Genomic DNA, 12,021 nt, shown 5'->3' with positions numbered 1-12,021 from the left:
TCCATGCATCGTCATCTCAAACGTGAAGCCTACAAGGTGGCTGACCTAATTGCCCGAGACTCAGCTAACCGGAGGACTACTAAATACAAGAAGGATGATAGGACTCCTGGAGAAAGTGTTGAGGAAAACTTCTGGACCTTGATGGAGGATGAGGCCATTCATGCCCATCTGAGGCAGGAAGCCTTTAAGGTAGCTGAGATGATCACCAGAGGAAAGGGCCCAAGTCTCAAAACCGTGGAGGTTAAAATCCCGCCTGAGGTGTCCATCCCTCTGCCATCTTTCACTTCCTCTCCTCCTACCACAGACAAGCCATCTAAACAGACTTCTCCAAAGACTGATGAAGACAAGCATCGACTGAAGCCCTGTCCCAAACTAAGCCCGGACAAAATCTTCAAACTGCTTAGCTCTGATGACTGGCAACAAAAAATGTATGGTTTAACATCTATCCAAGACCTTTTACAGAATCACCCGGAGGTAGTGAAGGCCACACTTCGTAAAGTATGTATGGTTGTCATAAAGGAGGTTAAAAACCCGCGCTCTATGGTGTCCTGCGCTGCTATTGCCATCCTGGGTGAGATGTATGCTCACCTCAAGAGGACCATGAATGACTTTGTGGAGGAAACAGGCCACGCTCTCATACTAAAAGTGTCTGAGTCCAACAAATTCATCCAGCAGAAGGCTAATCTGGCTTTGGACGCCATGGTTCAAAACTGCAGTCCCAGTTACATTATTAAAGCCCTGAGAGCGGGGCTGGGTCACGGCAGTACTGCAGCTAGAGTCAGCGCTGCTCTGCACCTCAGCCAGTTGTGCCACATCCTCGGAGCCACACAGACACTCACAGGTGGCAAAAACTTCACCAAACACTTCCTAATTGCTGTTAGCAAAATATGTGTGGATGCTGCTGTGGACGTGAGGCGCCACGGACATGACATCGTCCAAAATATTTCCAGCCACAGCGCCTTCCGAAAGCAGTGGCAAGAGGCTGTCCCGGAAAATAACAGACGTATGCTGGAGGGACTCGTGAATAAACTTCAAAAACAGCAAAAAAGACCCGTGGCACAGGACTGTGATAACGTCACTGTTGATGATAACTGTCAATAAATGTCTTTTATCGATTAAAACTTGAGTCCTTTATTTAAATCACACAATGGCTTAAATGTTTTAAAAGTCACCTGTTGTGCAAAATCCACTTTTTCATGTCTTTTATACATAAACATGTGTCCTCTCTGTGTAAAGAGATTCTGAAAGTTTCAGGAAAAAAGATTGGCTCACTTTTTGTCCTGATCCATTTATATAAAAACCTGTCTGCAAGTGAGCTGATCAGATTTTGGCCACTTTATGATGTCATAACGATTTCTTGGCTTGTGTAACCATTAGCCAATAACCACCCAAGGTAACTGCCGCCCAACGTATCACCTGAATCTCCTCCTAGAGCACCATTGTGTTCTTTGTAACCAAATATCTCTCAGAGGGGCGTCCTCCTTATTTTCATCTAAAGTAAAAGACACAGAATCAGCACTTTTGAAACAGGGCTGAAACAGAGGGGTTTATGGGATGCTACAATGCACAATCTGTTTGGTATTTCCAGCCAAACACTTCCGAGACATGTTTGTATATATCTGAGACCTATAATATATTGATGAAAAACCGTATTATAGGGGACCTTTAAGATGTTGCTTGTACAATCTCCCCCTCAAATAATTAGACTCCAGTGGTGAAATGTGCAAGTTTAAATGCTGTTTCCAGGTCCATTTTTAATGTGGTGTATTAGGTCATAGTTTTGCAAAAGGAAGGGAAGTCTACTGACAGCTCAGTAGTGCGTTAGCCATCACACATCCATACCTAGCCGGCAGTGTCTGTCTCTCGAAAGTGGATTTACAGAGTTTGGGATTCATGCAAAGTAAAATTGCAGTAGATAAAGGTCAAATAAAGTGTGTGTGAGTGTGTGCTTCATATGTTTTTCTCTCGTAAAGCTAATAAATGTCATGTGTGCATCTGTATGTCTGAGTTTGTTTTCTCATGCATCCCTTAGTGCGTGCTTAGCGTCAGAAATCTGTACCTTTGGCTGCTATTGCTGGCTGGCTTTTATGGGAGCATATGGGAAAGCACTCAACTCCCAACTTCCCTCAACACAACTACACACACGAAACAAAACACACACATGCAAGACTGGATAGAGAAAGGATACAAACGAGGAAACTGTGGGGATACTGCAATACTACTCACATGCAGACCTTCTTATTTCATGTTTTCATTTTCTTACAAATTGTATTTGTCGGTGCATCAAAATTATTCTTACTTCTCTTAGTAATAACCCATATTAATAATATTGTTTCTATCTGGTTTTATTACATACTTAGCCATTTACTCTTTTCTTTAATTCAGTTTCTATGTACTTTCCCCCCTTCTTTCCCGTTCCTTTCCAACTCCGCTGACTGGATTTACTGGCCAGAGGAGAGGAAAATGTATGAATCAGTCCAAGGTTGCTCAGTCCCAGGGAGAGGGAACGCTAGAGAGTGAAGGAACAAGGGAAAAGAGGAGGGGGAAAAAGATGAACAGTGAGGCAGAATAAAAAAGGAGGGAGATGGAGAAGTTACTGAACAAACTCAGAGACGGAGGACGGGGACCTCTTAACCCTATTTATGATGATGTCAGCAGTCTGGGGCAACTGCTTGTTTAGTTTCTTTCGTATAGAGGACACCTGGGGTTACCGTCACAGCCAAATGTGTGTGTGTTTAAGTGTGTGTGTGCATGTGTGTGTTTGAGCTTTTACATGCATTTAGGGGATTTGACCATTTGGCTGCACAGGTCATAAATCCTTTGATGAAGGAGTTTGGTCACACACACACAACCCCCTGTCTCCTTTTCTCTAACACACATGTAGATACACACACACACACACACACACACACACACACACACACACACACACACACACACTGGGTTGGGCAGGGCAGTCCCGTGGTTAGCCATCCAGATGGTTCTAAGGTTAGTTAGAGACTACGCTCAAAGGTGCTGTTTGCAACCAAAGCAGTGTGTGTGTGTGTCTTTGTGTGTGTTTTTGTGTGTATTGAGAGTATGTTTAAAGAAACTCATTCACCCTGTACTATTTTTGGCTTCTCTTTTTTCAAAATAATAATTTTACCGTCTATAGTAAAAGTTCACACAAGCACTCAAACACAATCTCTTTAAAGAAACTTCCCTTTGGTAACAATACACTTTCAGGAGTTAAACCACAACTCTGTGTGTGTGTGTGTGTGTGTGTGTGTGTGTGTGTGTGTGTGTGTGTGTGTGTGTGTGTGTGTGTGTGTGTGTGTGTGTGTGTGTGTGTGTGTGTGTGTGTGTGTGTGTGTGTGTGTGTGTGTGTGTGAGCGTGCAGGCTGTAGCTGACTAACTTTGAGGTTCCCTGATTCATAAATAGCTGGATGTCTGGATATCACATGTTGTCTGTAGATTTACTAGTACAAGAGATTTCTACACTCACTGGAACGCGTTTTTTCCCTCCCTCCCTCTCTCTCTCTCTCTCTCTGTATATATGTGTTTCTCATTTGTTGCTCGCCCCTTTTCCTTTTCTTTTTTTTTTACCCTGCACAACTGTAATCAAAACCACAGACTTGAGGGTTGTGTGCGACTTTCCCATTCGTCTCTCTTGCCTTTTTTTCTTTTTGGCTGCTGTTAAATTTAATATGCGAGCGTTCACTCCTGATTTCCCTGAGTTCTTTTATCATCTTTTCTTTTGTGTCTCTTTTAAGTTTCTGTCATTGTTTCTCTTAGAGTATAAAGTATTCATACAGTGTAGTAGATCGATCATTCCACAATAAAAACCCTGTAATGTAGCTTGAACGTTTGCAGTGGCTCTTTCATTTTGGTCTACTATACAAATAGAAATGTTTATGTAAAACACTATAAAACTCTATGGCCGTTTTTTTTACTTTTAAGTCCAATTCCTTACCTATGGAGAAAGTCAGTCTCTTTCTTTCTCTTGCTCACATGTGTAACCGTTGTGTTTCTCTTCCGCCTCCTGTAGGAGAAGGAGAAGAAGTACATGCTACAGGTGGACAACCTGAAGCTGCGCGATGTGGAGAAAGGCTTCATGTCCAGCAAGCACATCTTCGCCCTCTTCAACACCGAACAGAGGTGATATTATACATTTGCACACGTCAAACTACACACATGCAGCAGATACATATTATTGATCACATAACAGCAAAGTTAAAATTATAAAAATAAATTCAACCTGGCTTCTTTGTTTGCTCAGACTAACAACCGAACAAAGCAACGGCTAAGACAAGCACAATTACCCTACAAATAAAATAAAGTATTACATTAAAGTAAAGTAAAGCAATGCTGGAAGAAGCTATGTATATAATGATATCACACATGGAAAACATCCATTACAAACACATCATGCATGCCAACATGCGAGCAGGCCTCACATGTTGAAATTGGCTAAGGAAAGCAGACTTAAACAGCTTTGTACACTGTTGTGAAGTTAAATGTTAAACACCTGAACTGTTGAAACAACATCCATAACATTCATCTGCTACTTAGAAATTATTTATCTATTTATCTAATATATCATATTCCAATAACTTGCATATAGACTCTTATTGCACTATTTCACTATTTCACTTTTTTAAACTATTTTTGTATTACTATTTACTATTTACTATTTACTTGCACTATATTTCTGTTTATCTGTTTTATTGTGTTGCACTGTTGGAGGAGCCTGTGACCTAAGATGTTCATCGTCATAACTACACTGTAGCTACTGTATGTTCGTATGACTACATAAAAACCTTGAACCTTGAACCTTGAAATCTATAACATAAGTAAATAATAGTCAAATCTATACCATAGTTGAATCTTAATCAAATCTGTATACATCAAGTATGTTAGTAACCATTGCAGCAAAATAAGTGTAGAGTAGTTCAAATATAGACCCCAATATTTGCCTCTGAAATGTAGTACAGTCTCACGGTAATAGGTCAAAGTCATTTCCACCGCTGGTTCAAGGGAATATACAGCTGCTCAGGTTACACATTAGGGGTAGTAAAAGAGAATAGAATGATATCTAAAAAGATAAAGATCACTCAGCATTGTGCGTCCACAGGAACGTTTATAAGGACTACCGTCAGCTGGAGCTGGCCTGTGAGACGCAGGAAGACATCGATGCCTGGAAGGCCTCCTTCCTCAGAGCCGGAGTTTATCCTGAACGGATCACGGTGAGATTTTATTTTTTAATGCATACATAAATAGGCCAAGGATTGGAATAACAGTGTTCATATATAGTAAGTTGATACTTCTGCGAAAACACTTTATATCCCATATACTATTATTTTTGCTTTTTTACCAATTTGCTTGGAGTTTATTTAAATGTTGCCATCTTTCTCATGTGCTACTCTATCTGTCCTCTTTCAATGTCTGTTTTCCTCATCGCTGTTTCACCTTATACGAAAAGGAAGGACAGGTATGTTATGTTGGTCATTTTCATAACTTTTCGTTTTTTTATATGACGTGTCACACTTAGTTTATATTGAGATTGCGATTATGTTTTAACCATCTTATTCCGAGTTGCCAGTCATCTTGAATCCTGTATCTTCTCTCTCTTCTTCTCAACCCCTGAAGCTGAACTGATTTTAAACTCTTATGTCCTCTGTCCTTCCTCTCATCCGACCTACAGAGCGAGGGCAGTGATGAAAACGGCTCCGATAACATAATGCACAGCATGGACCCTCAGCTGGAGCGGCAGGTGGAGACCATCCGTAACCTGGTTGACTCCTACATGGCCATCGTCAACAAGACCGTCCGTGACTTAATGCCGAAGACCATCATGCACCTCATGATAAACAATGTGAGCATCAACTGAAATTTAATGTCCCAAACCTCTAAAAAAACTAAAAAGAACAGACCGTTTTATAACAAAATATACGATACGATTATACTTTAATGGTCAGATCAAGTCTGAAATTGGACTTGCATCACAGCAGCTCCATGTGTTACATCAACATAGACAAATATCAAGACATATTTAACATAACAGCACAATCACTGAGAGACATGCTCAAAGACCCTTTAGCGTGCATTTGATCTGGGATTCAGCTCTGTATTTACTGTGAGGATGGACTGATGCTCAAAGGAGTGCTTCAGTCTGACTTTCTTGAATTGTGGGACCCTGTATCTCAGCCTCACTAGGTTATTATGGTATGCTGAGTCATAAAGTCTCTGACAGGATTGACCAACAATCTTTGAGCAGATTTTTAACAGGTGGAGCAGTTTGGATTTTAAAGCTGTTGACAAACACTTGTACCAGGTAGTATTGCAGTACTGTAGAATAGAACAAATTTAAATAACAACAGAAGAATTTCTCTGCTCGCCCCAAAAGACCTAAGGCGGCGGAGACAATAAATTCTTTGTGCTGTCCTTTTGCACAGATATTCAATATGGTCTTTCCATGACAGTAGATATCTCTCCCATTTCGTCCAGACTAAAGAGTTCATCAACGCAGACCTTCTGGCCCAGCTGTATTCGTGCGGGGACCAGGGCTCGCTGATGGAGGAGTCTCAGGAGCAAGCCCACCACCGGGACGAGATGCTCCGGATGTACCACGCCCTGCGGGAGGCCCTCAGCATCATCGGTGACATCAGCACAACCACTGTCACCACCAGCATGCCGCCTCCCGTGGACGACTCCTGGCTGCAGGTGCAACGGGCCCACATGGGAGGAAGGTAAGAGACGAAGGGAACGGGCTGATGAAGAGCATTACAGGTTGTTTTTGGAGACACTACAGCAGAAATATAGATTTTTTTCATGCACTGGTACATTTTAAGATTTTTGACTTTTTCTTATTTCCATAACATATCGTCTTTCGGTAAAAACTACAAAAAGAAAACATCCAAATTACGCACTTAGGCGTTTACTTACTATGTCTATTTTCTTCACTAGATTTCCCCTAAAATAACAAAAACTAAGCATTAGTTAATGCCTCATTTGCATATTTAAATATAAAATGTGACCCCTATTTACCTGTAGTCGTTTCCTTCTAAATTTGGTTTATATACTTCTACTGTAGGCCTCAAGCATTCACTTTTTTAACACTTGCAACAAACTTTCCATTTTTATTTACTTCTATAATGTAAAGCTTCTTTCAGAATGGTTTGTCCTTATAAGTCATGCCCTGATTTATATGATGTTTTACTATAAACAAACTACACATTTATTTCTACCTTATTCACCTTTTGGTAACACCGTTTATCCTTGAAGTCAGAATATTTTTGTTTTATTTGGGTTACTATATAACTATAAGAATTTGCGTTTTATTATCATAATGTTTCTTTATATTTGTTAATGCAGTAGTTGATGTCTCCTCTGTCTTCCTCCAGGTCTCCAGCCACCAGTCCCACTCCAAACCGCAGAGCTCCACCAGGACCTCCGACCCGCCCGGGCTCTCGGGGGCCTCCACCTGGGCCTCCACCCGCTGGGGGCCCCCCTGTCCCGTCCCGCCCAGGGGCTTCCCCGGACCCTTTCAGCGGGCCACCACCCACTGTGCCCTCTCGGCCTAACCGTGCACCCCCAAGTGTGCCTAGGTGAGTCAAACATGAGAGGCCTTTCAAACAAACAACCCTACCTCACATCATATTCTTACAAACCTATTTGAGTTAAGTTTGACACAGATTACATAACATCCAAACCATAGCTTATAATATTATGCGAAGATATCCAGCCTGAAGTGTGGATACTCTATGTTACTAAGGGGGATGTGAAGAATCCTGGATGAGGGGATGAAGGAGGTAAATGAAAGTGGAGAGCTCTGGTTGTGTTAGAGGGTAGATGAATAGAGTGATAGAGATTCCTCAATAGATCAATAGACAGATATAACTAATCGTCAGTGATCTTATTTCCTCTTTTCTTGGTTAAGGTAAACATGTTGGTACCTTTCTGCCAGCATTTTGAACTTTCAACACACTGTTAACCATCACACTCCACTATTCATCACTTACACCCACCTCACCACTGTCCTATTAAGAAATGTGCACTTTAAAGAAGTGACTGTTAGCCTTAGCAGGATTTTCTTTTCTGTTCTTCATTAACCTTATCTGCTTTGTGTGTGTCTGTGTTTGTGAGCTGGCTTTTTTTGTTATCACTGTAAGAGTAGCAGCTTTCCTTTTTTAAAGTAAGAGACAATAACGTCATTGAGCAACGTTCTCACCTGCAAATGCAGCTTAAAAAATGGACTTTGTCAAGACTCTTAATCAAAAGATCTTTCCATCACTTATTCTGGTCTGTCCGAAGTGAGAGCTCAGCTCATGCGACGTTTGTCTCTTCCTGCACTGTAACTGTTTGCACTCCTTTTCTCTTTACCTCCTCTTCATCCCTCTTTCCCTCACCACACCTCTGTCCCACACATGACTATTGTTCCTTCTACAGAATCACAATCACTGACAAATGAGGAGTCTCTGGTATGTTTGGTACTCTCCGGCATCTTCATCATCATCATCATCCCTCTTTCTCTTCCTCTCAGGAGGCATCTTTTCACTGCATGCCATTTTCTTTTTCTCACTTTCAATTTTCTCTTCTCAGAGTGCTGCATGGGCAAACACACACCCAGGTCGGAGCTGAGGGTGTGTGTGTTTGCTTCAGTGTTTGGGCTGACTTTGGATGCGATGCTAGTTCATTTATTAGGTGGTGTCGGTTGTGTTATTGTGTCTTGTAAAAGAGGACATATCTTAGATTACAGCATCAATGAGTGAGACAGGACTTAACTTTCCAAAACCTGAAATGAATGGTTGTTCTTGTGTTGGTGTTGTATGTGAGGTAGTATGCCATGATATTCAACTTTGTCTCCAGTTGTCTAATATTTTTGTTTAAAGTCATGGCATCTGTCAATCTCCACGTTCAATATTTTTTATAATTTAGGCAAGGCAAGGCAAGGCAAGGCAAGGCAAGGCAAGGCAAGTTTATTTATATAGGACCTTTCAACACAAGGTAATTCAAAGTGCTTTAAGGTAGCACTGCAGGTGATTCCCCAAACATCTTTCAAAGGAAAAATGATAGTTTTACCTTTTCAGGCATCTAAAAAAATGCTTAATTATGACCCCTCAAATGTAATTGTAGTTATTTTCTTAGAGTTTGTTAAGTGTATTAAGGGTTTTTGCAACACCATATGATTATTATAAGGATTACAACAACAGAGTTTAATAAATAGAGGTCTGTTTAAGTGCATGTATTTAGACAACACTATAATAATGCCTGCATTTGGCATCTAATGCTAACATATCTGCAATGCAGTCATGTACCTGATATCTCTGTGATATTGGTTATGTTTTGGGGGTTTCTTCCATGTGTTATCTCATGATATAAGTGACTGTTTGAGTGAAGGTTATTGTATTTGTGTGCATGAGTAACACATGGGGGCCTTTAAATAACAATAAGTATGTATAAACTATAATTCAGAGTTTAAAACGAAGACTGCAAACACCTAGAGAACATTAATCCAACTTGTTCCCGTCCTGTCTTCTTTGTGTCTGTCCCTGTGCGTTTGTGTGTCCATGGCAGTCGGAGACCCCCCCCTTCTCCAACCCACTAGACCTCTGAGCTCCTCCCTCTCCCCGCCCGTCCTCTGTCCCACCTCTGGATGAGAAGCCGTGGACAGCAGCGCCACCTTCCTGTCGTTTTCCTTCCACAGCCGACCTGAGCCGGCTCCCCTTCTCCTGCTCCCTTTCCTGCAAACACACACACATGCACGCAAACAAACACACACACCTTCTGTCTCACACAGAGTTGCAGAATACTTGAAACACACTTGCATGACTGACATACGACCATGCTGCAGAATTTAAACAATGTAAAGAATATACAATAATTTATACATTGTACAGTGTATGCGCACATGTGCATGCACACTGCCTATATAAATACCCAAAAATATACAGTATATATTTACATCCTGCTATTAAACCTAAGGTGGAAGACATTTGAGACTTAGCATGCCTGAGTATTACATTATACTCCAGCCTTTCTGATGAGTAACCTGGCTGCTGACTGACCTCATTTTTACTCTTAAACATTTGTCTTATTTTGTGTTTCTTTGCGTGACTAACTCACCTTATATTGCCGGTCATGCTTGAAGTAAAAAGTGTTTAATCAGACGTCTTCAAAGCTGGGTAAAAAAAATATGATAGCTACTGTAAAATAAACTGACACCAAATGGAAAATCAAGATCAGAATGTCCTGAGCAAATTCTTCAGTGCAGTTATTTTGACAATACATGTTTTTTATGAGGAATTAATCAGCTGGAAACTAAATATTTTGTTTTGTTAAAACTTCACTGAACTTCTGCTCTCTGTTAAGTCACGTGTCGCTTATATTCCTCCCCTCCTCTTCTTTGAATCTCTCCCTGATATCCACTGATCAAGTATGGAACAGACTCACTATCACTCACTCATATTACACAAGGAAGAAAGGATTGAATGAAATAAGGGGGGAAAGGATTCCCTTCAGACTCCATGACTTCAGATACCTGCACAGACAGGAGCTGATGCCCTTCATCCTTTTGTCCCTCCTTCTTCTTTTCTCCCCTTGCACTAGTAAAGGGATAATCTGAAGGACCTGTAGTACACTCCCGTAAGCCAATTCACATGCCTGTGTCACAACCACCTCTTAAAAACACTGTCGTCTGTGCCTCCACAGAACCTATGCAACAATGCAAATCTATTTGTATTGGCATAAAGAGGGGCTCTTTTTCCCCCGTTTCCTCCTCTTCTCTTCACAAACACTTTGTCATTGCGTTAACTTATTGAGGCGGGATCTAAATAGAAAGTGCAATATATGGAATATCCTTCTGCAGACAGCTGCATGCCACTGTAACACAACAATCAGTACATTTTAATCTGAGAGGAAGGGAATCTGTGGCCTGGGTCGCACCCTGAGACTGTAGAGAGCTCCGGATACATCCTTTTTAATCAGAGGGAATGAGGTCCCTAATGGGAAAGGTTTCAAATATTTGGAGTGTTTCTAAGTCAATTGCATCATGCATCAAACCCTCTGATACTGACAGGAATACTTTTACATTTTATCTTCATGATCGGCTATTTATTTTCTCTTTTCTTTTCTTTCTTCCTTCTCTCAGTGGTCACGGGGGTGAGTGAGATCATGAAAACAGCTACAGTCTATGCATTAAACTATCCTCCTGTTTCACCCTCGCATTGCTGTCTGAGAACGTGTGTGTTCAACTCACCTTTTCACCACTTTTGCACCTGAACTCTGCTGTCAGTGTGATGTTGTTTTTCTGACCCCAAGCAAGAATTACCAACCCACCGGCCTCAAAAACCGAGCTCTGTACCTAACTGATCTTTAAAAACCACTTCAGTGATCCCTTGCAACAGAAACACAAAAAAGCATATTATAGTTATTATTTAACAGTAAATAGTTTAACTTGGACATATCTTATTGTGTTATTATGTATATGTGTGGTGCATCTTATGAGACTTGTGCTATACCAATGTCTAGAGAATTTAGTCTGCTGAATATTTAAATTAAATGAGTATGTGTATAAGGAAATGATATTGGAAAAACGTATACAAATGTGTAATGCGGTTATATATGAGGACATTAGCAGGTTTCAAACTTACTGTAAGATAGTAACAGAGAGGTATTTTTTTGTTTCTTGTTTCTCTCTGTGTGTAGAAGAGCAGAAAGAGAGTGTGAATTTTTGGACTGCAGAAATCAGCAGGTCCTGCATATGTTTAAATTGCTGTGGATGAAATGATGACTTTACCCAACAGGATTGCTTTGTCAACCCATTAAAAACCTCAGTGTACTGAATGACGTTTCCTCTGTTTCTTCTTTTTCTCTTTATGGTCGTTTATAATATGTTCACAACAGCTATCTTGTATTTATTCAGGCAGGTGAACTTCATTTTAAAATAAATAAAAAAAAGTTATCTACAAATCTGTAATTTTGTTGAAATATTCACTCTTCATATACTACAAGACTAGTCAAGTGTTCGCAGCTCTGGGGGAC

The 12,021-nt window shown here is 40.7% G+C and overlaps 1 protein-coding gene across 2 annotated transcripts in view; it reads left to right on the top strand.

Moving 5' to 3' along the window:
- dnm1a (dynamin 1a) overlaps window positions 1-11,823 on the top strand; it is a 54,293-nt gene extending 42,470 nt beyond the window's left edge. The window contains exons 17-23 of one of the 2 annotated variants that reach the window (XM_034123048.1): window positions 4,028-4,137; window positions 5,114-5,225; window positions 5,462-5,470; window positions 5,684-5,854; window positions 6,487-6,728; window positions 7,383-7,586; window positions 9,556-11,823. In XM_034123048.1, coding sequence (XP_033978939.1) covers window positions 4,028-4,137; window positions 5,114-5,225; window positions 5,462-5,470; window positions 5,684-5,854; window positions 6,487-6,728; window positions 7,383-7,586; window positions 9,556-9,586 — 879 coding nt within the window. In that variant the 3' untranslated portion in view covers window positions 9,587-11,823. The remainder of the gene's footprint in view (window positions 1-4,027; window positions 4,138-5,113; window positions 5,226-5,461; window positions 5,471-5,683; window positions 5,855-6,486; window positions 6,729-7,382; window positions 7,587-9,555) is intronic. The other variant, XM_034123049.1, reaches the window with a different exon arrangement.
- Window positions 11,824-12,021: the final 198 nt, after the last annotated feature.

The sequence above is a fragment of the Trematomus bernacchii genome, unplaced genomic scaffold (genome assembly GCF_902827165.1).
Source record: "Trematomus bernacchii unplaced genomic scaffold, fTreBer1.1, whole genome shotgun sequence".
Classification (NCBI taxonomy): domain Eukaryota; kingdom Metazoa; phylum Chordata; class Actinopteri; order Perciformes; family Nototheniidae; genus Trematomus; species Trematomus bernacchii.
Note: the sequence above shows the minus strand (reverse complement) of the source record. Positions and strands in the feature narration are given on the sequence as shown.